Here is a 24,408-nt window from a genome sequence, read left to right on the forward strand (position 1 = left end):
TTGTTTGTTCGGCGCTCGTTTTCCGGCTTCCTAATCTATGACTTTATTCAATTATCTATTCATTAACTCGGGACTGATGATTTTTTTTTTCTTCTTCTCATTCTCCTTCTCCTTATTCTTTTCTCCTATTGTATTTGACGTATCGGCTATCTATCTCCTTCACTGGGTTTCCTTTACTGGGATGAATGATTTATGATAATGGGATCGGATTGGTAGGCAAAAAAGGTCGGCTATCAAAATATTCCTTACTTATTACAGCGTACATCTTAGAAAATGCCACACTTCAAATCGTAGCCTCTCGATTTACTTTTGCCTTGCTTTTGCTTGGGACAAATAGGGAAGCTGAATGGTAATAATATTGATAAACCTGATCAGTTCAGAATTACTCCTTGCTTGCCCAACGATTCCCTAATGTATGCGTATGTATGCACCTGTACCCATTTCATTAAGCCAGCTATCCAAATGGAATATCCTCGCTTGCACTCGAGGGAGGAAGAAAGAAGAACAAGAAGCAGAACAAAAAGGCCAGAAATAATATAGTAAAACAAAATGTCGAAATCGAACAGAAGAAGAAAAAGCAAAGCAAAGCAACGCCGCGCCATGTCGATGTCAACATCCCTCGCCTGTGCCAAAGGCATCCCGAAGAAATGAAATAAAAGAAAAAAAATAGAAAAGAAAAGGAAAAGAGAACCCTTATACTCTCCCGTTGCCTTTCTCCCTTGCCTTTTCCTTCTTCCTCAATACTCCCAGCTGTTCCAGTCGATTCCATACCCAGTCCTTTTTCACCCTCACTGCGCCTTCGTGGGCATGGACATGTGCATCTCCAGGACCGACATGCCCGCCGCCGTCATCATCATTAATTTCGTTGTCATCCGGCGAACTGCACTGCGGCAGACCGTCGAGATACGTTAGTCGTCCTGACGTAGCATTCTGGATCATCAGTTCTATCACCCGTCGTCGGAGCCGGGTAGGCTCGTCGAGGTGTGCCTGGTACTTCGCATCTGCGAATGGATCCGCGAACGGGACGGTGTACGGGTCATCCACCTCCTTTTCATTGTTTTCCGCTTCGTTTTGTTCCTCGTGAGCGTCCAGGGGAGGGTAATCAATGTAGTTGTTAGAATGGTATGAAGGGTGTCGGGCAATGTCCTTTCCTCCTCCGATGTATGGAAGTGACCGGTTAAGGAGGTCGTCATCGTCCGCCTTGTGTTTGATAAGGTCCCGCTGGGTATTATTTCCTGTGTATCTTTGCTGCGGCTTCCCGCTTCCTGATACTGGCGGTGGATAGAATCCAACGGTTATCGGGTTTCCTCGCAGGTCGACTCTGGTCAAGGAACCGTGGGCTCCACCAATTTCGGCCAGGACCTTGCACATGCGTCGGAGTCGTGCGATGCGGTTGCCTACCAAGGTCAGCCGGTTCAGTCGTTTTATGCCTCGTAGACCATTTATATCCGGTAAGGCGTTAAAATTCAGATTAAGTGTCTTTAGGTTAGAAAATGTTTCCCCAAATTGCTCAGGCAAAGCCTCAAGCGTGCACGAGGCCAGGTCTAAAAGTTGCAAGCTTAGAATGGGAGTATCTGGCCTGAGTGTGTCTGCCGAGAGGAAGTTCGATGAAAGGAATAGTTTGCGGATTGAAGACACCTTGCCCAGATTGAGATTTATCGGTATAGGTTCAGCATAGCTTATAGAGCCACTGGGGTCATTAGAGGGTATACTTTGCTCCCGCATAGAGAGGGTGTCGAGGAATCGGCAATCCTCAAGCTTCTCTACAGTGCTGAGATGATTGCAGTCGACATATAGAACACGCAATGATGGGAAAACCGACAAATCAAGCTGGCCGAGACGGTTCCCGGACAACTTGAGGATGTCTAGACGTCGAAGAGGCCGGCGTACCTTGAACTCTTGGATCTGGTTTTTTCGAAGATCAATGGTTTCAATCCCATGTAGGGCATCAAGATTCTGTATGGTATGAATGTCATTACCACACAGGTCTAGTTTACTCAGTCGGATGCTATCCAATGTTAGCCGCATGTTCTATTATTTCAATGACGAGCATACTTACAGATCCGCATGCTTAAAGTCCACGGAGGTCAATTGATTATTTGAGACTTTAAGCGTTAACAGACCATCTAGCCCAAAGATCCCCTTGATGCACGTGAGCTTATTATTGCTCGCATTCAGACTCCGCAGGTGATATAAATTAGAGAGACCGTCAAGATTGTCCAAGTCGTTACCGGATATATCGAGATACTGAAGATTCGATAGATGGCTCCATGAAGTCAGACTAGAAAGGCAATTATATGGCGAGGCGAGGCTTCGGACCGTTGCCGGGATGCCATTTAGGTGAGCGAGCTTGTTCTCCCCTACATCCAACTCCTGGAGCTGAGGACAATACTTGTCAAGCTGATGGAGGGTTAACAGTCTCTTCCCCCTAAGGACCAGCCGACGCATCTGTTCCCAGTATGCCTCATATGGCTCTGCGTCTGTAATGTGTTGCACGATGTCCTCAGCGGCTAGTGCTAGTTTCCCGTGTAGTTGTCGTAGTGCGTGTGGGTTAGCGCGTTTGGCAATATAACTGCGCTCTCCTCTCATGGACTCATCAACTTGATTGACTGTGAACTCTGACAGAGGGCTCATGTGGAAACTGTAGTTGCTCGAACCCAGGTTGGGTGGAGCAATCATAACCGACCGATCAACATCTGCTACCGATGGTATAACAGAGAGATCGTTGTTCTGCTCTTCACCCTGGTCATCAATTGATTCTTCAGTGCCTTCCTGTATGCACGATAGTTCAAAACAATCTTGTTCCGGTAATGGAATATCATGCGGTGGGACATTTCCCAGTGGACTTTGAGGTGCGGCATCAGATATCCACTCGCGAGCTTCTTGGGTATGCTCTGAACATAATTCATCTTCACCCTGGTATGCAACTCCAGAAACCAATGGAGAGGAAAAAGTGATAGTGCCAGATCGTGTACGGGTGTTTGGCTCATGCAACGGCCCACTGTAGACGTCTGGTTGTTGTTCGACTTGCTCCTCTTGATCAAGAACTTGGGGCTTTTCGAGGCTTATTTTATGGTTTTGGAACTCTTCTGATCCCCAGGAAGTAGCTCTGGTGCCTGGCTTGGGAACACTAACCGTAAATCGAGTGTATTTAGACTGTACAGAGCTTGACTCAGACATCGGGTTCTGGGCGCTCTCGCGAGTTTGTGGGCGAGGATTGTGCTCAGCTTGAAAAGAGGCCTTCTTTTCGGGCTCTGGTGGGAGAGACTCCTCAGGCAATGGCAATTCAGGCCCAGAGCCGAATACAGTCCCCGCTGGCATTAGACCGCGAGCGATAGCAAGTTCTTTCAGCTCATCGACACTGAGATCAGATATATCTTTGAAAGGATCATCTTCACTGACGGTTTGGGAGCGATTATGAGCATCTGGATCGGACCTGGCGGGATTCTTTACCCAACATTGCGTATTTCGATCAAATATCATTCTTCCAATGTTTTCTGGAATCAAATGGGAAACTCGATCCGAAGATATGACCCCCTTTGCACCAGAACTATTGGCAGAGCCCTGCGAAAATCCGGTCGGGAGGCTTGTTGCTGACTTTTGGCTCTTGACGGACTCCTCTGACCGAAGTACTAGCTCGGCCTGCTGCCCATCATGACGGACGTTGGACCTTATCCGGATATTCTCAGGGCTGCTTTCCACAGTATCTTCAAAGTATCCAGCATCTCGATGGGGTGACTGATTTGGATGTAGCAGACCATTCTGTTGTCTGAATTTCAACGTTCCAACGGAAGCACCCATTCCAACATGGAACTCGTCTTTCTCTTCGAACTTCTTCAAGTGGCTGATAATTCTTGGGTTTGGCGGAGGCACTTCTCTCTGTTTTCTTAAATCAACACCGTCACGACTGGGAGGCCGCGAGAACTGTTCTTCGCTGGACGCGTCACTGTATAGCGCGGAATCATCCTCATAGATGGTTTGATAACCCTCATTTCGCCGGGTAGAGCCGCTTATTGGCCCTCCCTGGGCCCTGATATGGTCCATCACTTTGGATGCTTCATTATAGTATTCCTGGGTGGTAATCGAGCCTTTCCTGGGGTGTTCGATGTGGAAAACAAAGCTGGCACCGGGACATGCCGCTGTTTCCTGCTTGTCAGGGCCAGCAAACAGGGACTGGCCGTTCGCTGTGATAGGTCGGAAACTAGTCGGCGTAGGGGCAGCTGGCCTTGAGTAGGACGGAAGACGTTGTTGACTTCCATCCATACCTTCGGTGAGGGAATGATTAGAGAAAGGCCCCGTAGAATCAAGTATTGACTCGTCCCAAACCTGATCTTGGCCTGGGAGAACTTGCAGTGTCCTCCTTCTTTTTGAGACTGTGATTTTCGACGACCGTTTCAGGCTCCTTTTAGCTTCTGTTTTGGACAGGGGTGGTAGCTGTTTCTCGTATGCTTGGTGCGGACTGCTGTTTTCTTTATCCTGTGGTGAACTGGGGACTTGAAGTAAATTTCGAGGTTGTTTATTATCCATTCCCAGGTGTGTAGTATGGCTCGACCTGGAAATATTGGTTCTGGAGGACAACTTAGGCAGCCCATCTGGGCTCATGTCCTCGCGTTCTGCGTCGAGGTGACTAGCATCGTCCGCACCTGAGGCGTTGGCAGCCTCGAACTGGCTCATCCTGCGCAGGAGCTTGTTGCTTGTGTAGGTATCATGGTTTCCAAACAGCTTCAAAGGGCTTCCTGATGACGAGGGTCTGGGTTTTGAGCTATCCTCTGCCAGCTGTTCCACGTCCGGGGGAGAGTGAAGGCGTATTGATGGCGGTGTTTGCGGTGTCTGCGGTACAGGAGGTATCGGGACTCCCCCCTCTAGTATCGAGCTTTGAGGGTGCGGTGGGCGTGACGACGCGCTAACTGTCCGTATGCGAATGGAGTCGCTGTCCGAATAGGCTGCTTGACGTGAAGTGTCCAATGCGTCGCCCGGTGACGTGCAGTCCTGTGTACCCATTGATAAGCCCTCTGGTAGTGATATAGAAGTAAGGTTCTCGGAGTCGGCATCGAGGCTATCGTCTGGCAGGCGGCTATCACTGCAAGCAGCCATGTTCTCCAAACGTGTCGGACTCCGGCTCGACTGGTTGCGTTTGGGCAGTGAGATGTAGCTGGCCTCGTTATCCCGTATGACACTAGCGCTGGCATGGCTGCTGGAACTCAGTCTCGAGTTGAATTCGATGCTCAGGGAGGAGAGGTGTTCTCGCAGGGGCTCGATGCCTTCAGCCTGGTTCTTGTGCGGCGTGTAGGGCCTGCCATCACCTCCTATCATGACCTCTGACATATGTTCCATCCACGATGTGTCGCTTCCTCCATGGGAATCGCGAAAAGGCCCTCCGCGGCTCCTCTGGCTCCTCTGGCTTCGCTGGCTTCGCTGGCTCCGTTGACTCCATAAGCTCCGTTGGCTCCGTTGGCTCCTCTGCGTGCCATTTGTTCTCTGGCTGTGGAACGGCTCGCGGGCAGATGATACGCCGTCCTGGCGAGCGGCCGCATCAGCAGCCACAGGGACCGAGAGATGGGACTGAAACAGCGACTCTGAGAACGATGGCGGCCTGAAGACGGTCTCCAGCCCCATTGGGCCGAAAAGGTCGCTCGCCTCGCCCAGCGCGCGCTCGCCTCTGATGATTCTCCTCTTCCACTCTGGAGTGGTGTTGCCGCCTCCCTCACGCCGCGATTTGATCTGCATCGTCCCATCGCCATCGCCATCGCCATTGCCATCGCCCATACTGTTCACCGTGGAGGTCTGTCCCGAGTAGCGGTAGCTGTGGGGTTGGTTGCTGGCGCTGGAGCTGTCGCGATAAGGCCGTGGAGAGGGAGTGGGCGAGGTGTCGGCGTCGACCTCGTCGCAATCAGCCGGAAGGACAGGTGAATTGGTCGCAGAGACAACCTGCTGCGAGTCCCAGTCGTCATCGAGGCCATCTAGCCACGGTTCCGCCATGTTTGGTTGCTCGGCTGGCTGGCTGGCTGGCTGTGCGGTGGTCGTCGACTCGCTAGACTTGGAGATGTTCGGGCGACGCGCTTCTTCCCCCTGAGAGCGAAGTCATATCAATACGGGAAATTAAGATCCGTCACTCCAGCGAAAAAAGACTCCGCAACGAAGAGAAAAATACGCAAGAAGAATAAAACGAGAGTAACGATAGAGAACAGTAGAAAGGAGAAGACCACCCCGGAGCGACCAAAAGCGAAGAAGGAGTAAATTTGCTGTGATGATAGTTAATAGAAAGCAAGATAAATAAACAAGCGAGGATGGACAGGCGTTTATCAGCCACAGCTTCGCTGGCGGTCGTTTCTCCTTGGTTGTTTTTCCCTTGGGCGAAACCTGGGCCTGCAGATCGCGATTGTTCTCCCTTCCTTGCTTTTTCCTGCTGCTGCCTCTTGCTCTCCCTCGCTCGTCTCTTTGCTCGCTTTGCTCGCTTTGCTAGCTTTCTTATGCTCGCCTTTCTATTCGACCGTAAAAATAACAACATAAATATTAATAATAAAAATAACAAAAATAAGAATAATATTGAGATGTAAACAAACTTCCCAAAACGGCTAGCGCAAGCTTAGTCATGTCACGTGCTTTCTATTTTTGTCGCTTTTTTTATGCTTAAAATTTTGTTTATTTTTTTATTTTGACGACGTGAAAAGAAAGCTTTTTTGCGACGACGAGAAAGACAGAGATACAGGCAGAGAGAGACGAGTTGCCGGGTGCTTGAGCGGTGTTGTCGGTGCTGCGCCCATACGGAGTTTAGCAAGTACATAAGTTTGAAGGTCTCGGCTGTGTGGCGCTGGAAGTTCTGTCGGCCCGCTGCCGCAGGTTAGGTAGGTTGAGCTGCCAAGCGGTTTGGTGGTATGGTTGCTCCAAGACTAACATTTTGAAACTGGGCTTTCGGAGTCCCTCAGCGTAAGGTCTTGCACACGGTTGGTGCGGTTCGTCGCTTGCCTCGCATTTTAGCACAGGAAAGTGCTTCGGCAGCTTTAGAGTCGCTCTGGGATAGCCGCCAGGGCTTATTCAAAGCAAGGCAACAGCCGCAGCAGCTAGGCAACCATAGCCTTTTTCCTCCCTCCTTGCGCGTTTAGAGCAATCCCCTGTGACCATTGAAACCAGCCAAATCACCAGCTGCTGCCTTCGTGGCATATAATATTCCACCTTCGCTATATCGGGTGCTTTAGGGGATTAGTTGGTACGGTCCGCTAATTATATATCCTGTCAGCTCGCCCGTTGTGTGGCCTTCCGCAAATGCTATCCCAACTATACACAGTGCTGCGTCTGTTGCTCAATGACCAGCCTGTACTCCGAGGGCACCTAATATCGAACTCCTCCTTCGTCGGCTCAAAATAATGCCCATCAAATTCCCGGACTCCTTCTTATCATCCCTATCGTTTGACCCGTTATCCTCTGCCTCATCGGACAGCGAGAGTGAGAAGGACGAAGCCGCCAGGGCTGCAAAGAGAAGGAGAATCGAACGAGTGGCACGAGATTACTTGCAAGGAAACCCGCCATTCATTTCAACGGCCACACTACTTGGACCATTCGACGATGGTTGGGTCAATCCCTGGCGGAAGGTACACAACCCACGGTCTGTGTCTTTTCCTCACAGCACACAACAACACACTTCGCGGCCATGTGTGATACAAGCAGAGACGCCTTCCGATCCACAAGCGGCAACGCTTCAGGAAACCCCAAACCTGTTTGCTGGAACTGATTTATATCAGAAGAGCAACCATGCGGGCGAATCCCAGTCTCGGCGTGTAAGCAGGAACCCGGAAAGCCGAAGTCGAGCCAGTTCAAGACAGTCTTCGAAATCAAGGTCGGCCGCGGCATTGGATGTATGGTCGAAGAGAGACAAGTCACGACTGCACCTCGGGCTAGACGGGACACCAAAGTCTCCAAGCCCGTCACCATCGGTCAGATTAAGTAGCTCTCGCGTGTCGAAGCGCCCTTCCGAGAGGTCACACAGGAGCTCGTCGTCTCCCTGCCGTGCAGGAACACCCGCCAGTCAGGTCATGTACCATCGAACCATCAACTTCACAGCAATCAATGCACCTACCCCCGCCGCTCGTCAACCGATTGCCACTACTCACGATCCCACTTCCCAGAACAAGCAAGCAGCCTTTCTCCAACATAACCACAGTGGAGGTAGCTCGGCTGAGTCAGACAAACTGCGGATGCTGCACAAGTCCAGTCTAGAGGAGTCTATTCGTGCATCAAAAGGCCCAAGCACTGCAGGCAGTCCTTCCAGGGCTATCCCTACTCTCGAGCCTGTGCTATGCAACAAGAACCAGCATCAAGCAGATATACCCGCACCAACTGCAAGCAATATTCTCGACGCCACAAACAACTCATCACTGGAAAACGCAGCTGCTTCAGGAAGGAAATCCGAACCCTTGCAGGAGAACAAGGCGATCGTTAACGAATGCCAGAAGGCCTCAATTACGTGTATCACTTCCGTCCCCCCTTTGAGCCTGAGAGAAAGTGAGGCACGAAAGACAGGCTCGACTCTCCCAGAGCAGGACTCCGAAACGATACCAGCCGCTCAGGTAGTTCCACCCATCTTCACTCCACGGCAGCTCACTCCATTTAGCTCTGCGGACCTGCTCCAACTACCGTTCCATCAAAGTAACGAATCCGCGGCGGAAGACAGCCGCCCGCCGGATAATAATAATAATAATAATGAGAACAAAACTAGCAATTCACAAGCTTCGGTTACGACTACACAGGAGCCAGGAACGAATGATAGCGCGTGCCGGCCACCTCTGAAAGGAGCTCAGCAGCGTCCCACCAACCTGCTTCGAAGAGCTGCATCGAGCAGTTCGTTGCAGAAGGTCATCAAGCCGTTCTATTCTTTAACTGGCAGCCTTCGGGCGATAGGTGCAAAGTCAAAACCAAGCACAGTGTCGAAGAATGCCCGATTCCACGACGAGAATACGGATATCAATAATGATCAAGCGAGTGAACACGAAGGGAAACAAAAGCAGACCGCTCCGGGGCCCGAGAGATTAGCACTGTCTGCGTCCTGTCCTCCTGGTCCACGGCCTCAGCAGCAGATCAACGGCCCCTCCCAGCTGCCCACCCGGGCCCCTCCTGGGAGCTCTCTGGCGGGGGAGCAGCCCTCCACCACCTGCTCTTCGGGAACACCATTGTCGCTTGCGATGGCCATGAGCGGGCTTACGGACCTTTCGACTCAGCCAGACGGCCAAGGCTTGCTCGTTTTGCAAGAGAACAACTTCGACCTGACAGGAGCGCTCGAAGATGCTGAGAGCTTCCTCCAAAGCTGGGATATTGAGCGGGACCGACAGCTACTGCGAGATAACACCGCAACAGCCAATGGCCTGAAACAGCCTACTCCCAAGGTTTAGGCACGAGCGAAGATCAAGATGTGTTGGTCCATACATACATACAAACATACATGTGTGCTAAATAACCTTGTTTCTTTTTGGTTCTTGCATCGTTCGCTCGCCCGTTTCTAATCTTTTTTTTTGATTTTTTTTAAATTTTTCCTTTTCTTGCTTTCTAGACTTTGATATCTGTCCATGCATCATCATCAATTGTCAGCATTTAACAACATTTACATCAGCAACACCAGCAGCATCAGCAGCATAAGCATAGCATAAGCATCACCCGATAGCCCCATAGACAATTGGTAATGATATGATACCCCGGCCTCGCCTTTTCTCCATTCTCCTATTTCCCTGGTTTTTGCGTTCTTTTTTGACGAGAAATCCCACGTCGGCAAGTAGAATTAACTTCCTGGCGGCGGAGCGAAACTCCACCGCCCACAGCCAGTGCGAGATTGTAGTTCGAGGAGCAGCAGCTCCATCTCGGCCGCCCATGATGTCACTCCTCGCCTCGGATGCGCCGGTCGAATGCCCGCCGGCCCTGCACTGCTACGTGTCGCAGCGTGGAACTTGCCATAGTCACAGCTCGCTTGGCGGGAGCAGGGCAGAAGGAGGGCTTGGAGGGCATGGAGGGGGAGGGGCAGCTCCGGCCGGCCCAAGTATATATAAAAACAGATCCCCCTCCATCTCCTCCTCCTCGACCCCCCCCCCTATAGGAGTTACTCACGGTGTTACTCGATATAAACACATCCTGCCCCTCTGCTCTTCTCGAATCAACCAATTCGTTGCCTACTACCATCTCCAAATCCAATCCAGCAAATTCCAGCCGCCATCATGCCTATCCCAGTTCCAAAGTCCGACAGCCTCATGGAGATGTTCAGCCTCAAGGGCAAGGTCGTCGTCGTCACCGGCGCCTCTGGTCCCCGCGGCATGGGCATTGAGGCCGCCCGAGGCTGTGCTGAGATGGGAGCCGACGTTGCCATCACCTACTCCTCTCGCCCCCAAGGTGGTGAGCAGAACGCCAAAGAGCTCATGGAGAAGTACGGCGTCAAGGCCAAGGCGTACAAGTGCAACGTTGGCGACTGGACCGACGTCGACAACTTCGTCCAGCAGGTCATCAAGGACTTTGGCAAGATTGATGCCTTCATTGCCAACGCCGGCCGCACCGCCGACAGCGGCATCCTCGAGGGCTCCGTCGAGTCCTGGAACGAGGTCATCCAGACCGATCTCAACGGCACATTCCACTGTGCAAAGGCCGTAGGCGCCCACTTCAAGGAGCGTGGCACCGGCAGCTTCATCATCACCTCCTCCATGTCCGGCCACATCGCCAACTTCCCCCAGGAGCAGACCTCCTACAACGTCGCCAAAGCCGGCTGCATCCACATGGCCCGCTCCCTGGCCAACGAATGGCGCGACTTTGCCCGTGTCAACAGCATCTCGCCCGGCTACATCGACACCGGCCTCTCTGACTTCGTCGACAAGAAGGTCCAGGACCTCTGGCTCTCCATGATCCCCATGGGCCGCAACGGCGACGCAAAGGAGCTCAAGGGAGCCTATGTCTACCTCTGCAGCGACGCCAGCACATACACCACCGGTGCTGACTTGATCATCGACGGAGGATACGTCTGCCGATAAATGTGCAGCTGTCTCTGCGCAACCACTTAACTATGTCTATGTCTATCGAGCTGCTTTGATAGTTGAGCGGCCGCCGCTTGGGAGAGACGCCCGAGTGCAGAAGCGCCACCCAGAAATGTACCTAGTTCCTTCGTCGATGCGGAGTAGATAGTGAATACATATCCTATGCGCTTAATCGTAGTCTTCCTTGTCCATGCTGCTGCCGCTGCACTCCGTAGTTGGTGCTGTTATCCTCGTAGTCTGCGTATATAGATAGTTTGATAGCTCGTTAGCTAACTAGTTAACTAACTAGTTAGTTGTGGTGATGACCTCACAGGCTGCAACCTCGCATCTCCGCAAAACCTCCCAACCACGACCAACTCCCGCTCGATGGCGCAGACAGAGCGGACATGGCGCTGACCTCGGTGCGTACAGCAGTGATTTGGCCCTTGACAGGCTGCCGGAAGCTAACAGCAGCTGTTTCTCTCGTTTAGTGGAAGACCTTCGACTTTTTCGACGTCTCGCAGGTGGACTTCGTCGACAGCGAAGGCAGCTCCGTCTTCACCGTATGCGCGCCTCCTCTACCCCCTGTATCAATACGATATCTACGCCGTCTATCTAGCTTGAAGAACCTCTGCTGACAATGACCGCGTGGGTATACTAATAGAACGATGTAAGCTGCGTCTGCACCGGGTCAGATAACCTCTTCGTCGGCACTACCAACGGCACCGTTCACATCCTCTCCCGGCAATACAAAGTCGTCCGCTCATTTCGGGCATACGATGGCGCCTCAGTCACGCATATGAGACAGGTCCCCTCGACCTCTTACCTGGTCACAATAAGCGAGGATCTATCCAACGAGCCCGTCCTGAAGGTATGGGCTCTTAACGAGACCGAGAAGAAGACTGGGGGACCCCGTTGTCGGTCCACGAAATCAGTCCAAAACAAGCTAAGACAGTTCCCAGTACGATGAATGGCTACCATGTACACTCTGAGATGAAGACAGAAGGCTCATATCTGCACCTCTAGATATCTGCATTGGCAGTCCTCGATGACCTCTGGCAAGTTGCTGTCGGCTTTGCCAATGGCTCCGTCACGCTAATCAGAGGCGACCTCATACACGACCGCGGAGCCGAACAACGCATAGTATTCGAATCAGAAGAACCCATTACGGGGCTCGAAATACAGCGATCCGGTCCCGCGACTCTGTTCATCGCTACCACCAGCCGTATACTCTCACTGGTCATCGGAGGAAAAGGAGATGGAAAGCCAGCGCGCGCCCTCGAAGACCTGGGATGCGGAGTTGGTTGCATGACTTTCGACCAGGATACCGGTGACATTCTCGTGGCTAGGGAAGACGCAATATATACATATGGCCGTAGGGGACGGGGGCCAAGCTTTGCCTTTGACAGCCCCAAAACCTCAGTCAACGTTTTCAAAGACTATATTGCCCTGGTTTGCCCGCCTAGAGCTGCCCTGTCAAGGACAGAAACCGTCAGCAGATTTGGGACCAGCCAAGTTGATGACATCTTCAATACTTCCACCTTCACTCTCCTGGAGTCGGACCTAAGATTTATCGCACATTCCGAGTCTCTTTCAAATAGTGTGAAATTTATCTTTATGGAATGGGGTGATTTGTTTATCGTCACCGTTGACGGCAAGGTACGCTTACACATTCCTCGCCCAAATTGAAGTCTTGATCTAATCTTCTTGTAGGTGAATCGGTATCATGAAAAGCCACTCCAGCAAAAACTTGAAATATTGTACCAGAGGAATCTATATATATTGGCAATTAACCTGGCGCAAAAGTCGGGTGTTGACAGACTACAACAAAATGTCATCTTTAGAAAGTATGGCGATTTCTTGTACCAAAAGGGGGATTATGATACCGCCATGCAGCAGTATCTGCGAGCCATTGACAATACTGAGCCCTCCCATGTTATTCGAAAGGTGGGCTTATCCTTTTTTTTATTTTTCATCTCACCCCCTATAATGTTGCCATCTTCTAACGACCTTGTAGTTCCTTGACACTCAACGAATCCATAACCTGATTGACTACCTGGAAGAATTACATGATCACGACAAGGCAACGGCCGATCACACGACATTACTCTTAAACTGCTATGCCAAGCTAAAGGATACTGAAAAGCTGGACTCTTTCATTATGGCACCAGGAGAATTGAAATTTGACCTAGAAACCGCTATAGCCATGTGCCGCCAGGGTGGTTATTTTGAACAAGCAGCATACCTGGCTACCAAACATGGCGAAAGTGACATGGTGGTTGACATCCTGATCGAAGACTCGAAGAAATATTCTGAAGCCCTTAATTATACTTGGAGTCTTGAGCCAGAGCTTGTAAGTGTCTGCCAAATAGTGTCCCTTGTAATACCCAGACATTTGTTACTAACTGCGCTGCTTTTAGGCCTATCCAAATTTGATGAAATATGCCCGTGTATTGCTTGAGCATTGTCCGGAATCAACAACACAGCTCTTTATTGACTATTACTCCGGGAGGTACAAACCTCGAAAGGAGGAAGAACAATCCCCTGAAGTCAAACCACAAGCCACTGGTGGCGCTGTTCAGAATATTGCATCATTCATCCCTCTGCCATACATAGGAGGCTCTAAACAAGACAATAAACAAAGCAATGGGGCCAATCCTCAAGCAACGGCAGAACCCGAAGATACAAATGAAGAATCTTCGACGAATTACGAGATTCCAAAACCCAGAACTGCCTTTTCCTCCTTCGTCGATCATCCTGATCAATTCATTACCTTTCTGGAGAAACTTCTTGAACTAGATGGGTTGAAGGAAGAGGACAAGGTTGATCTGTACACTACCTTGTTTGAGATGTACCTGGATACGGCAAACCGCAAGAAGTCATCTTCAGAGAAGCAAGAATGGGAATCAAAAGCCAAAAGCTTGATACAGGGGAAAAACGTAAGTGTTATACTATAATATACTCCCTTGTCTTACATATGTTGATTGTTTTATAGATTCCCGTATCTGCGTCAAATGTTCTGCTTCTATCGGACCTGTCAAATTTCCATGAAGGAAAAACCCTGGTCCGCGAAAAGGAAGGTCTTAGAGCAGATATTCTGCGATCATATATATCAGCCAAGGATACCCAAGGCGTGATAAAGGCTCTCAAGAAATACGGACAGGAAGAGCCACAGCTATATATCGATGCTTTGACATACTTTGCATCTAGTCCAAAAATCCTCGAAGAAGCAGGCGGCGAGATGGATGCGGTTCTTCAAAAGATCGATAGGGACGGGTTGATGGCTCCCTTGCAAGTGATACAGGCATTCAGCAATAATTCTGTGGTCACTATGGGTATGATCAATAAGTATCTCAGTGATAATATCGAGAGGGAAAGAAAAGAGATCTCCAATGTTAGCCCTTCCCCCCTCTTTTCCTTCCTTAGAGAGTTTTCAGTACTAACTAGATGCCTCGCAGAACCGCCGCTTGATAGCCAGTTATTCAAAAGAAACGGAATCCAGAAAGCAGCAGATGGAAGAGCTCGGTTCCAAACCGACTGTCTTTCAGGCACGTCGTTGCTCATCTTGTGGCGGTAACCTTGATCTCCCCACAGTTCACTTTCTTTGCAAGCATTCCTTCCACCAACGGTGCCTCAATAAAGTTGATGAAGATGCAGAATGTCCCGTCTGCGCGCCGCATAACTCAACTCTCAAGGCAATACGTGAGAGACAGATCAAAGCAGCTAGCCAGCATGAGCTGTTCCACTCTGAATTGCAGCGTAGTAAGGACCGGTTTGGGCTTATCAGCGAGTTCTTTGGCAGAGGTGTGATGACGCAGAACAATACTGAGTAATATAGATCATAGAATCGTTAACCATCATTTGGGGTTATTGCCGCACTACACTTTCTTTCCGTTATGCTATTGTCTCTGGCATTTTTGTCTTTAGTTTCGACAGGCGAGAGATGGGCTCTTCGCCGGCAGCCTCAGCTTAACCAGGCAAAAGGCGATATAACCATGGATTGGAATACCGTAATATTACGGTAACATCCATTGATGTGTAAGGATGGAACAACATTGATCCTATCTGTGCATTAAGTCCACGGTTGTAGTAATACTACCTTATAGAAGAATCAGTACTGATTAACACTGATATATTGAAATTAATAATATATATTACAAGCTTGACCCGAGCGCCAGAGATACCCATAGTGCTGCCTACAGAGAGTATCTTGAAGGGGGAAAAAAGCTTTGGTAAGGTAAATACATTGCGAAGTTAGTACTCCGTAAATACACTTCATTTTCTATCCAATAATATCTCTTGATTCCCCTTAGTAATATAATTATGTAATCCTGACCCTGTCCATTTAGTCCGCTGGAGTAACATCATCGACTTCTTCACTTCGTCTCTAGAACACAGAAAGAAAATATAGTGAAGACAACACACGCTACCGTTGTTAAATTTATCAGAAACCACTCTCTACGTGTTTGTATTTTGCACTGATGGCCCATTTAGTCTGCAGTAATCACGTCATCGACTTCTTGTCCTCTTTGGGCAAGGACAACCCTCTCAAAATAAAGAGGACACGCTCTCCCGCAGTTTCAATGAGCAAAGACAGTCATCTTTTTCAGTTCTTACAAGCTTGCGAAAAGTCTCAAAATCTTCTCCTCTCTGTATCCGTGAGCTAGACGCGTCTGAATCTGCAAATCGTTCTATAGTTCAGTTATCTATTCTGTTAGGCAAAATGGTTGGTGTGACACGCAGACCAGAAGGGTCAGAGGATTCTGGTTACGGTAGTGGTAAGTATTCGTCTACATCCCTAATATATAATACCTCGACTGACGGACTTTAGTGTCATCGACGGGCTCCCAGATCTCGATAGAGCGCTGGATAGCCAGCAAAGACAAGTTTCGAGTCTCTGCCGATGGCCAGATACCCCTTCTTTGGCGCTCCAAACTGCTTCCAGTGGGTGTTGAGGTAAAGGACGCATATAACACCCTTATTTCACCACAAATTCCAGTTATACTGGCTAGACATGAACTTTCTTTTGTCGGAGACAGACTCCATCGCCTCCAACCGTTAGATGCGGCCTATGAAACCAGGGATGTCATAGAAATTTCAACACGGGACGAGAGACCCAGCCGAACGTGGCGAGACGCGGTGAATGAAATTCTGGCTTTAGTCAAAGAGAATATCCCGAATTCGCAGTTGATACAAATCCTGTTGGTCAACACTGATCGAATGTATGACGATGTTTCCAGTGCTCTCCCCAACGACCCATCGATTGTTGAGCCCTTGAAGCGAGTCAAAAATAGAATTGTGGAAGAGGTTGAGATCTCTATGAGTGACCTGAGGCCATCTATTGCATTCCACATGCGACGTCGACGAAACGACTTTAATGCACCAAGGAAGCCTACGGTTATAATCTTCTGCCACCCTCACTCAGTGTGTGACTTTGCAGCTGTCGAGGAGAAGATTCTTAACATTTTAAACGAGCTAGATATCTCAGTGTTTCTAGAGATTTTGCCAGGAAAGCTAGTACTTACAAATCCAGGATTTATATTGAGGCGAATGCGCATTGCCCCGGAAGAGCTACCAGAGCATCCAGTAAATGGAAGCTCAATCGGTGTGAAAGGGAAGGTAGATTCAGCTGGGACATTAGGAGGCTGGCTAATACTCAACCTTCCCAGAGAGAAACGGCAAATAAAATGCGCCCTAACATGCTATCACGTTGTTCGCAGCAACGACCCCAGTGTGACAGCCCATACTGATGCACACGGGATACACTGGAATGACAAACGTGGGTGCCTAGCTATCGAATACCCGGCGTCTCTTGATACACAAATGGCAATGGCTCGCCTGGATGAACTTCGTCGATTCCATCCTGATGACCAACAGCTGAAACAACAACGGCGAATGCTATCTGAGCTTGTAGCCGGTCCAGGAATCGGTAAAGTACTGCTTGCATCAGGCCACCAAGTTAGGGACAACCATAGGCTTGATTGGGCGCTTATCGAAAGCCCGGAGACCTTTTCTAGCAATAGACCCCCTTCCACCCGCCAAGGCAGCTTTGCTTTACCAACAGCTGGTCCTCTATATCGCCCTCACCCCGATGCAAAGATAACACAATTTGGTATACCAAAGGAAGACGACTGGGTTGTTCGAATTGGCCGGACTACAATAGCCTCTGCCTGCATTAGCAGCATGAAAAAGGTGGAATGGCCTTCTGGCTTCTTTACTCAAGAGATTGAACTCGTATCCGAGGACGACGACGTTGCGGACGAGGGGGATAGCGGGTCTTTCGTTGTTAATAGGGAGGGAAATCTTGTGGGCATGATATTTGCGGTGTATAGGTCGCCATCTCGCTTCCACACGGCTTATATGATGACATTTAATTCCATTCAATCCCACGTCAAAGACATGACGGATGGAGGGTTTCTTAGCTTTGACTGAAGAGCTATAACCGCTGTTACAAGCTGGTTTTTAGTGGCCATTAGTTAGTGTGTTATCACCGGTCTGCAATGATAGATCATTAGCTACAAACCAGCTGCTAGAACATTTTCTTATACCTACAATGCAGAATCCGTCCTTGCCGATACAGGTAGCCCGATTTCAAAAGTCTAGCATCATTTATCGTCGCATTATTTCTGTGCAATTCTCACGACATCAATGGTCGTAGTTATCCGACACGAACCCATCCTGTCACCCGTACTAGTTACCAGGGGAGAACTTCTCTAAAATCACTTCATTCTAAAAGCAAGAACCACCAACAAACTCAAGCTACCATCGCCTTTTTAATACGACTTTTTAATTCGACAATGCACCTATAGGTGTGTTGTAGTAGTGGTTGACTCTAGATCTTTTTTCATCACGAGAATTGAACGGATTTAGACACCGTTGTAATTTAAATATTGTTAATGTCTGTGATTCTATCCTCACTGCGTGAAATCTGCAACTAGTGATGACCTGCATTCTATTGGTACGAAGCAGTCCAATAGCCATACATCATAGGAGGGAAAAGCCATTGGAGGGACATAGAGTCAGAGCTATCACAGGGAATTCTCTACACCATCTTCTCTTTTAGTTTTTGATTCCGTTCTTTGTCCAGCTCGGGATAATATGGTAAGACCCAGCCATGAACATCCGGTTTTGAAAAACGTGTCATGAGCTCAGGGATCCGAAGGATGCATATTAACCAGACAACAAAATGGAAAACGGTAACTCCCCATTGGCTGTGTGGTAGGTAATAAGGCATAAGGCTTCGGTTTAATTCCTGAACCTTATTGACGAAAGGGCGCAATTTCTTATCGTAATTTGCAAGAGCCTTAGGTAAGTTATCGGTATTTTGGTTGATCTCTCCAGCCAAAACGTAGGCACCAACAAGTGCAACGGTGGTACCTAAACCGGTAAATGGAGACGGGCAGTATCCAGCATCTCCCACCAGAACAACTCGGCCTTTATGCCATGTATCCGTGCGAACTTGCAGGGCCTCCTCGCAGTAGAAAGACTTCGTTGTCTCCAAACCTTTGAGAAATCTATCTGCCTGCCAGCCCGCATCATGAAACCTCTGGGAGAGGAAGTGTTTCTGTTGTTCCATTGGTGCCTTTGGAATGCGTCGTATATCCTCTGAGCTGTCACGGAGTACAATATAGGCCTGCGAGTCTGTAGAAGTATAACTTCTGCGAAATAGTACGCGGCCACCCGAGCTGTGGTAAGCAACGCTGATGTTGGTATCTGACTCGGCACGGGGAATAAACCAGTATGCCAACATGGCACCTATCCTCCAGTAAGGGTCCGGGGCACCTGGTGGTAGAATGGCTTTTCGAATACGTGATCCCTGACCATCGGCTCCAACTACAAGATCAAAGGTGTCAGTAGAGCCGTCGGAGAACTGGACTGAAACAGTATTTTCGTCCTGCTCGAAACTTTCGACAGTTATTCCAAACATATATTCCACATCCCCTTTCGTTGCATCGTATAGTAATCGAACCAGGTCTCCACGCATAATTTCATAATCGGAGGTCAAGGACTGTGCACCTTTACCAGTCTTGTTAGCAAGAATGGTCCCTTGTACTTTATCCTGCGAGTTGACGAAAGAGACGCCCATCTCATCAACAGATCGGCTGCGAACGGCCCCAAGGAGCCCCATGCGCCTCACCACTTCAATCCCCTGGGCTCGAAGATCAATTTGCGCACCCGAGGCTCTGAGGGCATGGAAACGCTCAATTATTGTCACTTTATGCCCACAGGACGAAAGCAGGTAAGCTAAGGCAGGCCCAGCACAACCACCGCCGCAAATAAGAACCTTCAGGGGAGCCATGTTGCCGTAGATAAACTAGAGGGTTTTTTTTTTTTTTTTTTTTTTTTTTTTATGTTTTAGGTGGTTGTCCTTAGCAATGGTAGTTATCAAGATTGAAAGAAGATGGGTATCTAACAAGAGGAAAGGAATAAGCAACCTCTGAAGAAAGCATCTTCAAGTTAGGGTGTAGCAATTTCTTTTAAACAGACCCGACAGCAAGTATCACGTAACTGGACCGGGGAAGATCCTTTCTCCTAGTCTAACATGGCCGCTGCTGTTTGAATTCTGCGTTTGTCGCCCGACCTCAGCGGTGAGACGAAGTTGCACAAGTCTCGCATGTTTTGCGGCGAGGCCATTCATTATATGCGGCAGCTCTCCGGAGTTGTAGTCAGGATGGGATCACAGAGCTCCACTCCAGGCCCGATCTCGTCCTCGGCGACCTTACGATCCAGGGCGGCTAAATATAGGAGTAGCGCGGTTTCAACGTTATACAGAAACAAAGGCCAGTTATAAAGCTGCAGCAATATTCAAATGAATAGCCAATTCGGACGACTTCGATGAATTTGCTGAGAAGTGACTATAACTTTGTAGTGAAGAAATCACATCGTCTTGTTTCCCTTCAACATAGAGGACCAACGAGCAGATCTTTTCGATTCTTCAAATCATTAGCTATGGATTCAATATGTCCCTAGACTTTGGCTTGTAGACTGGTTCTCTCGTTCTCTCACAATAATAATTAAATGTCCATTTCGATGTTGTTGTCGTGAATTAACGTGGAACCAGATGCATCACGTGATAGCGCGCCTGACGCGCGGCTAAGAAGAAGCGACATCAAGGGAAGATGGACATTCCAAATGATGGCGAAGGTATTGTTGAATGGCTTGCGGGCAATGGATAGCTACAAATCACGGACCCTGTGAGGCAGTTATATATCATATTTAATAGCCATAGAGAATATACCCCTCTTTGCAAATTTATGACAACATGGAACCAACATCCTCACGCGACACGCTCCCAATGTCATCAACGACCCTCAGTCGAGTGCGGCGGACGTTGACTGCACCCGAGCCATATATACCCCCATCCTCGGCTCATAGCATGGATGAACTTGCACTTCCATTCCCGTTTGAAGTTGCCGTCTCAAGATACCCGTCGCTGCACCAATCACCTGCCACAAACCGTAGGTCAATCACCACAGCTGCCCCGTCAAGCTACGTGGACACTGGGAGTCTGTGGGAAGTTCCAGACGACCAACCGAACCAGAAACCAACTGGCTATCAATTCCACAGTACCATCGAAACCATACCGGAAGAACATTACGAATTAGACACCGTTCTGGAGGGTCCGGAGCAGGATGTCGATCCGATATCAACCATCGAAGAAGCCCCTCAAAACTGTGAGAACATCTATGCCGAAGACGAAAATGCACTTCAACTTGATCATGGACCTGATCCTGCGATTGATGTTGAAGAAGCCCCCCGAATTCAAGATGATATAATTCAAGGGGATGAGAATATACATCCCATCGAACCTACACACACCTCGCCAGAGGGGGTTTCTCCATCGCAGCCGCAGAACGTCAGTATAGTTGAGCCCAAGAAGCGGTCTCTAAACCGGGCGAAGAAAAACCAGAAAAAGAAAGTGAAGAGAGGAAAGACTACATCGGCTGTCGTGCGGAAGACGGTTGAGTCCGATGTCGAAGATGATGTGATCTGGATAAATGAGGAGAAACCTAGGTCCGCTATTATAGATGATACAGACGCATCCGATGATATCCTCGATCTTAATGATAACGATAACCTGTTTACCCCGAATTCCCTAGCTCACGAGGCTGAGCTAGTTCCTAAGTCTCTTCCAAAGATCGAGGTACAAGTCCAAGTTCCTACGAACGTTGCTGATAAAAGCGGACAAGCCGGCCCAGCGCCCAAGAAGCGAGGAAGGAAGCGGAAAAAAACAGACCAGGAAGATATTTCTCACCAGAAATCACCGCCGCGGCCTGTCGAGTCAATAATTTCGGACGATTCCGTTGAAAACCGTAATAATAATATCATCCCTTCTGCAACCCCTCCACCACTTTCATCTCCAGCGATTGTCAACCAACAAACCCCTGAACCCAAGGCGGACAATCACAACCTTCATACATCCGTCGAAATCTCCGAAAGTTCCGTTGACAAGAAAATTGAACCCGCCCCGCCTGCTGAGACTCCAAAGAAGCCGACTGTCAAGGGCCCAGATAAACACAGTCCTATAGCTGTCACCGCCAAGGTTGCCTATCGTGTTGGTCTGAGTCGGAAAGCAAGGATTGCACCTTTGCTCAAAGTGGTCAGGAAGTGATGTCGCTTTGTCTCATTCTATTGCTCTCCATAATTCACGTTGTTGCTAACATCATATTGATACCCATTTGCATTTTAGATACACAAATAGTAAATTATCTCCTCAACAGTGGTTAGCCACCTTCTGTCACCTGTTGTATTTCTTGTTCTTGCTGTTTTTATGCATGAGCCACAAAAAATGTCCAACTCTACAGTAGACCATACGCGGCCGTTATTGCCTTTCCCTACGTACACTTGATAATTAAAGTACGATCTATTGCATTCACGGCGCTCTTAGCTAAAAATAAAAATGCACTATTTCAGCTCTGAACATAAGCCAAGGAAAAGAAAGATAACGGAAGGAGGTCTTCATAAAGACCGCTCGAGATGAACCCTCCTAGCAGAGCCCCAACGGGAAAAAAATATAGAAAACAAAAAATGGAGTCGTCTCTCCTTGCTGGAATCATTCTTCATGGCCCTTTTCGTCGCCTGAATGGTGTTCCGTGTCAGTGTTCTTATCATCGTCATGTCCAGCTGTGTCCTCGTTTTGATCCTTTTCCCCGTTCCCTTCCTTAGCTTTCTTGTTGTCTTCCATCTTCCCCAGCTTGTCTGCATCATCTTCAGCTTCCTTGCTGATGTGCGTGGGAGAATGATCAATATTTTTCTCAGACCCCTTTGTGTTTCCTTTGCCGAATTGAGCGTGTTTGTTGGAGTTCGAAGGTTCCTCAGAGCAAATGCCGCCGGTCTTCTGACAGCCTTTTCCGCAGTGACGAGGCTTGTTTCCGCAAATACCCAAAGCACTGCAGCAGCGACCGAACCTGGAACCAGTGCAAGTGTAACGTCTGCCACAAGTTCCATTAGGAGATGGACGCTTCACTGGCTTGGGTTTTTTGCCGCCCTTTGGTGGTTTGTCTCCACGGCCTTGGTCACCAGGGGTAGAAGTCCATCGATACCAGTTGGCTGGGGGATCCCCGAGGCATTCTCCAACAGTAACTGCACGATAGCCACTACCTTCAAGGCGACGAAGTATATGGTCTGTCAGGTTATAAACTGTCTGTCTGTGGACATCATGGCCAATTTCAAGTAGAGAGCGGCCACCTTTTGTTATGTAGGAGTCAAATATGTCTTTTGAGTTTTGAATCAAGTCCGGAGTGGCATTGTTGTAATCGTCAGTATCAAGGTTAAAGTACGTGACGTGATAACCTAGGTCGTCCATGTCTTTCAAACATCCAGACGCATCTGAGCAGCTCGAATACGGTGGTCGCATATACGTTGGAAAACCGCCTAAAATATTTCGCAAGGCCATTTCATTTTTTACCATCTGCATCTTTCTCTGAGAAGCTGAGATCTGATCAAGGTTCTGATGAGACCAAGTATGGCTGGCGATTTGGTGGCCGCTGTTATACATCCGACGAATCAAATCGGCCCAAGGGTAATTAGGGTCATCAATTGCACCTTTGCCTAAGTTGATTCCAGTAACAAAAAAAGTCGCCTTTACGTTAAACGAGTCAAGCATGTCAAGCAGGTCTTTGGTATAGGTATATGGTCCGTCGTCATATGTCAAGGCAATGGTGTTTGGAACGGTACAGTCGTAAATAGCCGCCTCGCCGTAGGGAACATCCCCAACCTTATCGCGGGTTACACCAGATGTATCTTCTCCACTCGGTGTTTTGTGGGCATCGCAGCCATTGCTATAATCAAGCATACAGTCTGGAGCAGCACAATATTCAGGTCCCTTTCCACAGTACCCTATACAGTCGCAAATTAGGCAGGAATATCGACACAGCAATATTACAGAACCGCTATGAATACTGCGTACCTGAAGAAGAACAGCAGAGGCCGTCCGGGCAGGATCCGGCATAAGGTCCACAGGTTGCGAAGGGGGCCCCTTGGTCGTCCGGCTCAGCATTATTACTCGTAGAAAACTCTCCTGGAGCGGGAAAAGGACGGGGAACTGAACCGAGGGGAAACGGAGGTCTCAACACAGGAGGCATACGGAGCCGGGCTGATCCGCCATAGTCGCCATTAACAACGGGAAGGAGAACAAATGGAATAAGATAGCGTAAGAAATGCATGGCTGACCATGTATAACAATACAAGTCAACGATGAAGTTTTCAGGATTATTTACTCAACAGCGGGACGGAAAAAATGATATATAGCTTCCTTTCATGCGACAGGAGCGTATCTAGTGATCGTCCGCAGTGATCGTCCGCTAGCACGGAGACGGTGGAAAAGCAGATTGCTTTATATTTGGGCATTGGAAACATAGCAAGGGAAAGACCGATCGTTGATAACAATAACAATAACAAATCAGCAGTCAAAAATGCTTGTAAACAGGAAAGAACAATGTACTGCAGTTCGAAAACTGCAACAACACATCTCACTGAGAAGTGGAAAGGGATGTCCCACAATCTAAGTTTTGCATTGATATTAATATTGTGTGACTTGGAAGAGCAGTGTGGTTCGTCTCGAAGATTTCGTGTATGACATCGGTGTAGAGTGCCATGCAAATGGAGGAGGAGTATTGGTGTTCCATTCTAATTGAGCCCAGCTAGCTCTTTGTACTCCGTTGAATGGGAGAATGGGAGAACTGGGGTGTCGTTGGACCGCTGGACAGTAACCCTAGGAAGCGGAGAATATCTGGCAGGATAGTTAGCTGTAGAATCAATAACGACGGGGATGGGAAGACTTATAAAAAAAAATATATTGGCCTCCGCCCCCCGCCAAACAAGGCAGAGGCGGAGGCCTATTCAACCAGCAATGTCGACTGTAAAAGAAGTCTACCGCGCCACCCCCCAAAACTGTGAAAATCCTCTGTTCATCGCATGACCCTCATGA

General features: G+C 48.9%; 8 protein-coding genes across 8 annotated transcripts; 5 read left to right on the forward strand and 3 right to left on the reverse strand.

Annotated features, from left to right (window-relative positions):
- Positions 1–693: 693 nt before the first annotated feature.
- Positions 694–5,979, reverse strand: ARB_02720 (conserved leucine-rich repeat protein; the record flags this gene model as incomplete). Its single annotated transcript, XM_003010942.1, has 2 exons — positions 694–2,008; positions 2,060–5,979. The coding sequence occupies 2 exons, from the start codon at positions 5,977–5,979 to the stop codon at positions 694–696; spliced, it is 5,235 nt and encodes a 1,744-aa protein (XP_003010988.1).
- Positions 5,980–7,364: 1,385 nt separating this feature from the next.
- Positions 7,365–9,383, forward strand: ARB_02721 (uncharacterized protein; the record flags this gene model as incomplete). Its single annotated transcript, XM_003010943.1, has 1 exon — positions 7,365–9,383. The coding sequence occupies one exon, from the start codon at positions 7,365–7,367 to the stop codon at positions 9,381–9,383; it is 2,019 nt and encodes a 672-aa protein (XP_003010989.1).
- An 813-nt stretch (positions 9,384–10,196) lies between these two features.
- Positions 10,197–10,997, forward strand: ARB_02722 (oxidoreductase, short chain dehydrogenase/reductase family; the record flags this gene model as incomplete). Its single annotated transcript, XM_003010944.1, has 1 exon — positions 10,197–10,997. The coding sequence occupies one exon, from the start codon at positions 10,197–10,199 to the stop codon at positions 10,995–10,997; it is 801 nt and encodes a 266-aa protein (XP_003010990.1).
- A 304-nt stretch (positions 10,998–11,301) lies between these two features.
- ARB_02723 (uncharacterized protein) lies at positions 11,302–14,812 on the forward strand (the record flags this gene model as incomplete). The annotated part of the gene is made up of 8 exons (XM_003010945.1): positions 11,302–11,542; positions 11,675–11,850; positions 12,006–12,638; positions 12,693–12,926; positions 12,997–13,332; positions 13,400–13,918; positions 13,975–14,527; positions 14,622–14,812. The coding sequence occupies 8 exons, from the start codon at positions 11,302–11,304 to the stop codon at positions 14,810–14,812; spliced, it is 2,883 nt and encodes a 960-aa protein (XP_003010991.1).
- An 890-nt stretch (positions 14,813–15,702) lies between these two features.
- Positions 15,703–17,411, forward strand: ARB_02724 (uncharacterized protein; the record flags this gene model as incomplete). Its single annotated transcript, XM_003010946.1, has 2 exons — positions 15,703–15,757; positions 15,841–17,411. The coding sequence occupies 2 exons, from the start codon at positions 15,703–15,705 to the stop codon at positions 17,409–17,411; spliced, it is 1,626 nt and encodes a 541-aa protein (XP_003010992.1).
- Positions 17,412–18,021: 610 nt separating this feature from the next.
- ARB_02725 (uncharacterized protein) lies at positions 18,022–19,278 on the reverse strand (the record flags this gene model as incomplete). The annotated part of the gene is made up of 1 exon (XM_003010947.1): positions 18,022–19,278. The coding sequence occupies one exon, from the start codon at positions 19,276–19,278 to the stop codon at positions 18,022–18,024; it is 1,257 nt and encodes a 418-aa protein (XP_003010993.1).
- Positions 19,279–20,355: 1,077 nt separating this feature from the next.
- ARB_02726 (uncharacterized protein) lies at positions 20,356–21,591 on the forward strand (the record flags this gene model as incomplete). The annotated part of the gene is made up of 1 exon (XM_003010948.1): positions 20,356–21,591. The coding sequence occupies one exon, from the start codon at positions 20,356–20,358 to the stop codon at positions 21,589–21,591; it is 1,236 nt and encodes a 411-aa protein (XP_003010994.1).
- Positions 21,592–22,032: 441 nt separating this feature from the next.
- On the reverse strand, positions 22,033–23,644 carry ARB_02727 (uncharacterized protein; the record flags this gene model as incomplete). The annotated part of the gene is made up of 2 exons (XM_003010949.1): positions 22,033–23,318; positions 23,389–23,644. The coding sequence occupies 2 exons, from the start codon at positions 23,642–23,644 to the stop codon at positions 22,033–22,035; spliced, it is 1,542 nt and encodes a 513-aa protein (XP_003010995.1).
- Positions 23,645–24,408: the final 764 nt, after the last annotated feature.

The sequence above is a fragment of the Trichophyton benhamiae genome, assembly GCF_000151125.1.
Source record: "Trichophyton benhamiae CBS 112371 chromosome Unknown contig01206.0, whole genome shotgun sequence".
Classification (NCBI taxonomy): Eukaryota; Fungi; Ascomycota; class Eurotiomycetes; order Onygenales; family Arthrodermataceae; genus Trichophyton; species Trichophyton benhamiae.